General features: G+C 37.8%; 1 protein-coding gene across 1 annotated transcript; it reads right to left on the reverse strand.

The window, feature by feature from the left end:
- Positions 1-756: 756 nt before the first annotated feature.
- LOC308087167 (claudin-18-like) lies at positions 757-4,298 on the reverse strand (the record flags this gene model as incomplete). Its single annotated transcript, XM_080430880.1, has 5 exons — positions 757-904; positions 1,129-1,242; positions 1,336-1,480; positions 2,174-2,338; positions 4,079-4,298. 5 exons carry the CDS (start codon positions 4,296-4,298, stop codon positions 757-759), a joined length of 792 nt encoding a protein of 263 aa, XP_080287006.1.
- Positions 4,299-4,743: the final 445 nt, after the last annotated feature.

A 4,743-nucleotide genomic window follows, 5' to 3' on the forward strand; every position in this document is an offset into this window, starting at 1 on the left:
ATATCTTATAAACGGCACCTAAACACATCGTTAATGGAGTGTCATTCCACAGTTATTAATCTGGTCTTCCTGGACTCCATAACATAATCTGTACACTTTGTGTATTTGCCACATAGCCTTAGCTAAATGTCTAAATTGTAGATTTTAACACGATAATAATGACCACAAAAGTAACAGATATTTTCAAATAAGAACTTCAACATTGCTATATTATACAGAATAGTAGTAAAAAAAAAACACACAGAAAAACTAAAGGCTAAAGCATGCATCATCACAGAGTAAAATAATATAAAATAGATGCACAGTCCTTTTGTACATTTTGTATATAGAATGTACATTTTCTATAAAGCTCATAAAAATGCATTATAATCATACTTATAATGCATTATAATCTGCGTATAGTTATATTTATAAGAACTTATAAATGCTTTATAACAATAACTATAACACATTACAAAGTGTTTTATAATGACTATAAGGTCAAGTATAATCTTTCATAATCTCTGGTATTGTAATTATCATAGTTGTAATATATTATTATAATTGTATAATACATTATAATCACTAGTATGCATTATAGTCTAATTATAAGTCACTATACGTGGTCACTGGGTGCTTTGAGTAAAGTAAGTATTGCATTATAAGTATGTTTATAATGCATCATAGACATGGGCTTCATGTAGTGTTACCATGATTTTTGGTTTAGTTCTTTTACTTCTTTTTTTCTCAAGGGAATAACACACAACCTGTCATGTGCTACACATAGTCAAATTTTTGGTTGGACTGTCTTCCATCCACACTTGGGACCCTGTAAGAGTTATTAAAGGGCTGATGGGATCTTGAGTCAGGTTTGTAGATGGTGGTGGTGTGGTGAGAGGCAGGTTTGTAGGCCATCCCATCATACCTAAGGAATATTAAAAATAAGTTGACCAACATTAAATAAACCATAGGAAATGCACACATCCTGAAGGCTTATCAGAGCAGCGTGGAACAAGAATGGTATGGTAAACATAAGGGGAAAAAAACATAAATACTGGAACCTTTTGTTATTCACATAACATTAATGATTCCAATGGTACTCAAAACATTTTTCAGTCATGTGTTGTGAAAGGTTGTGATATTACGCACCGCTGAGGCTCCTGTTGAACCATTCCACGACAGGCCACACACATCATGATTCCTGATATGAACAAGATAGCCCCACCAACCCAACCCACGAAGAGGGCAGGGCCAAAAGTGTACCTGAAAATGAACAATACATCAACAATAAAGGAACAGATACAGTTTCAGGAAGTTACATATATCATGATAATGAAATGGTTTCATTTAGATTACCTTGGGGTAAGATTTCCTGTGAGTCCACCTATTTGAGCTTGTCCTCCTCCATATCCCCCCATTCCACCGTCTGCGTAAGTGGTGAAGCGAAAACTTTGCACAATCAAGTTAGCAAAGGCTGAAGCTCCAGCAATGCCACAGATACCTGAAAATAAATATATTGATAATAATACAGTAAAAAATAAGACAACTGGGGAAATAAAGTAAAATCAGCAAATGAAATATAGCAAATACAATTTGAACTACTGTACTAAATAAAGTGTTAAGAATCCAACAATAAAATGTAAAATCTTTAAATTATGGAAAGGCCATTCAATACAATTACATAAAAGAAGATATTTAAAAAAGACACTGATTGATAAAGACTGAGATCCTCAAGCAGGTCGTTCCAGAGTCGAGAAGCCCTGACAGCAAAGACATGTCACCCTTTTGTCTTCAGCCTCGACTCAGGAACAACCAGCCCGTTCCTGCCCAAGGACTTCAGGCTGGGCACAAGCTTATGAAGAGTTAATAACTCCAACATTTTAAAATCAATCCTGTGTTTTATAAAGAAATGTTAATGTCTGATCAAGTTTGTTAGTTTGTATAGTATTGTACGTCTTTATATGTCTTGATGAATTGAATACATAGGACCACAATGGAAACTGTACCTCTGTACTTTTTGCAAACTGTTAATAAAGTATTCAGTCAATCAATCAAACAAACGAACGTGGATCTCAGAGTTTTTAAATAAGACACCAAGGTTTTTGCCAACAGAGAGGACAGAGAGATGACAGATTGTGAGAATGTAAGTGATCTGGGCCAATTTAAAAAATACATAAAAATCATTATAGTGCACCTCCAAGGATAAACATGACCCCAGCCGTCAGAGACATTGTAGCTTTGATGTTGTCTTCCATGTTGCCCATTTTCAAACACTTGAGTGCAAAGATGGCGATCAGATCCCCGATTACTCCAAGAATGATTCCAATGATCATCAAGGCCCGCACGGCTTGAAGCAGAGCTGAAAGTCAAACATAATATCGTTTAGGAGGTGCACTTCTCGTGCTATATGCTCACAAAATGATTGTGATGATGATCTCATGTTAACAAATTTGTTGCAAATGGATAAATTAACACTGTGTATTACTGTATATGGATTTCACAACATACTGAAAATCGAAAAGCAAAATATTTTTTTACATGAAATATTGTCACTTTGAAGACCATGACACTTTTATTACCTGACTACACTCACCTGATTACATATTAAATATTGTTGCTTTCAAGCAGAAACTTGTATATCCATTTTTCAACTTTCATGTGCTTCCCCCCCCCCATAAATTAATGCCCTACTGTGTGTGTGTGTGTGTGTGTGTGTGTGTGTGTGTGTGTGTGTGTGTGTGTGTGTGTGTGTGTGTGTGTGTGTGTGTGTGTGTGCGTGTGCGTGTGTGTGTTTTATAAGTATTGAATGAATGAAAATTAACAAGAGCTTGTGACAAAATAATAACTAAATTGGATCCATTGGAACACAGGTTCTTTTCCATGTTCTGAAAAGAAACAGTTTTGGACATACAAGGTTTCCATGATATGCGATATATTGTATTTTACATTTAAGTCAAATTAATTGTAGATAGGTTTTATATCTTTCTGGCTTACTCATCATCATGGTTAAAGGACCTCCGTCATTCCCTGAATAAAATCCAAACATGTCCATGGAAATAGTGAACGCATCAGCATCGTACTAATATCCTTACCTGGTAACCCAAGTATGGTAAAGTATGGTCTACACTGTGTTGTGCCATACGAAGTCCCTACACATGAGTTCCACAGACCGTTAAAGGTGTAAAAGTTTGTTATAACCGAGGTAGAACGATCTTGCAAACTCCACATATCCATTGCTGTCGCAGCTGATATCAGAAATCCCCCCAACATTGACAACATGAATCCTATTAACTGAATCATTGAGACGGCCATTTTAGTTGTCTGCACTCAAAGACTGTTAGCTTGCTGCCTGTGTCATGGAGTCATGAGAAGGTATTGTGTCGAGGTAGTGTCATCGCGCTTCCCATTATGTTCTGTCTAAGGAGGAACAAGGCTTATCAGATGTTGACCAATCATCTCCATGAGTCTTTGTTTGTGCCAGTTTCGGGAAATGGCGACGCATTTCCGCCGTTGAGAAATGACGGGTGTGGTTTGACTTTTCATCGTTATCTTTTTGCCATCACTCTTGGTAAATGTAAAACCAGAAATGACTAGGCCTAAATATTTTTGTATCGGTCACCCACTCCTGTATCTTGGCTTAGCTTCTGACTAGCGTAATACTGTAGGTACTTCACAAACATTCACAAACATTTTGGGTCATTTCTGTACTGCAATATACAAAAACTAATAGAATACGCACATCACTTGGTTGAGGTGCTGGGAAAAGAATAAACCTGCACACTCATCTGCTCAAATGTAATTTAATGACAACGAAAGCCAAGGCTTTTCATCGGGTCTGAAAACTGTACTGCAGTAAACCACACACAATGCAAGTGAATAATCCAACATGTTGAAATGCTGTCCTACTAATCACTTTGAATCCATCAAATCTACAAAATGTACCCATATTCGGAATAACTATTGCATGTGACACCAAACCCCACCCTACACTGACAAACCCAATATTTTGTAACTTTTTGTTTGTTTTAAGAGGCCATGACATTTGGATGATGCTCATGGTACTTTGTTGGTGATGGTGCAGACTGATAAGAAGGCTTACTTGGCAGGCCCAGAATGGTGAAGTACGGACGGCACTCGGTGAAGCCGGAACTCTGCCTCACACAGGAATTCCACAGGCCAGAATAAGAGAATATGGCGGTCACAGGGTTGTCGAAGAGGTCTTCTGTGGCCCACATGTCCATCCCCGTGGCAGCAATGATCCCTGCTACCCCTAGTAGACTCAGCACGAAGCCCATCACCTGACAGATCGTAGCCGCCATGGTCCTCTGTGTTCTCACTGCTGTTGAAGGAACAGGGAAAAGCTCTCGAAATACAAATATGGCACCTGTCCTGTGGCGTCACCTGCACGCTGTGCCTTTGACTCTATATTTGATTATGATACTGGCGGGTTTGAAGTTGGAAACGACTTTACCTGTGACCCTGAGTGTTTGCACACAGCCCAGTCAACAAAGTCTACTGTAATTGGGTGGAGCACTTTAGTATCGGTGATTAATTCTGACTTCCGTAAACGGTTGGTTTTTAGACTGCACTCGAAAGTCGATGCACCATATGTCACTTTCACGTCATTTTATTTTTGTTTGTGTATCTCGGTATCTGTTTAGTAAATTATGAAGCAAACTATAAACAAGGTTTTAAAAATCCTTACTTCTTGAACATAATCCATGACAGGTGATCGTTTTGCCAAGTTTTAAACTCTCATTATTT

The sequence above is a fragment of the Gymnoscopelus braueri genome (assembly GCF_963280865.1).
Source record: "Gymnoscopelus braueri genome assembly, chromosome: 6".
NCBI classification, from domain to species: domain Eukaryota; kingdom Metazoa; phylum Chordata; class Actinopteri; order Myctophiformes; family Myctophidae; genus Gymnoscopelus; species Gymnoscopelus braueri.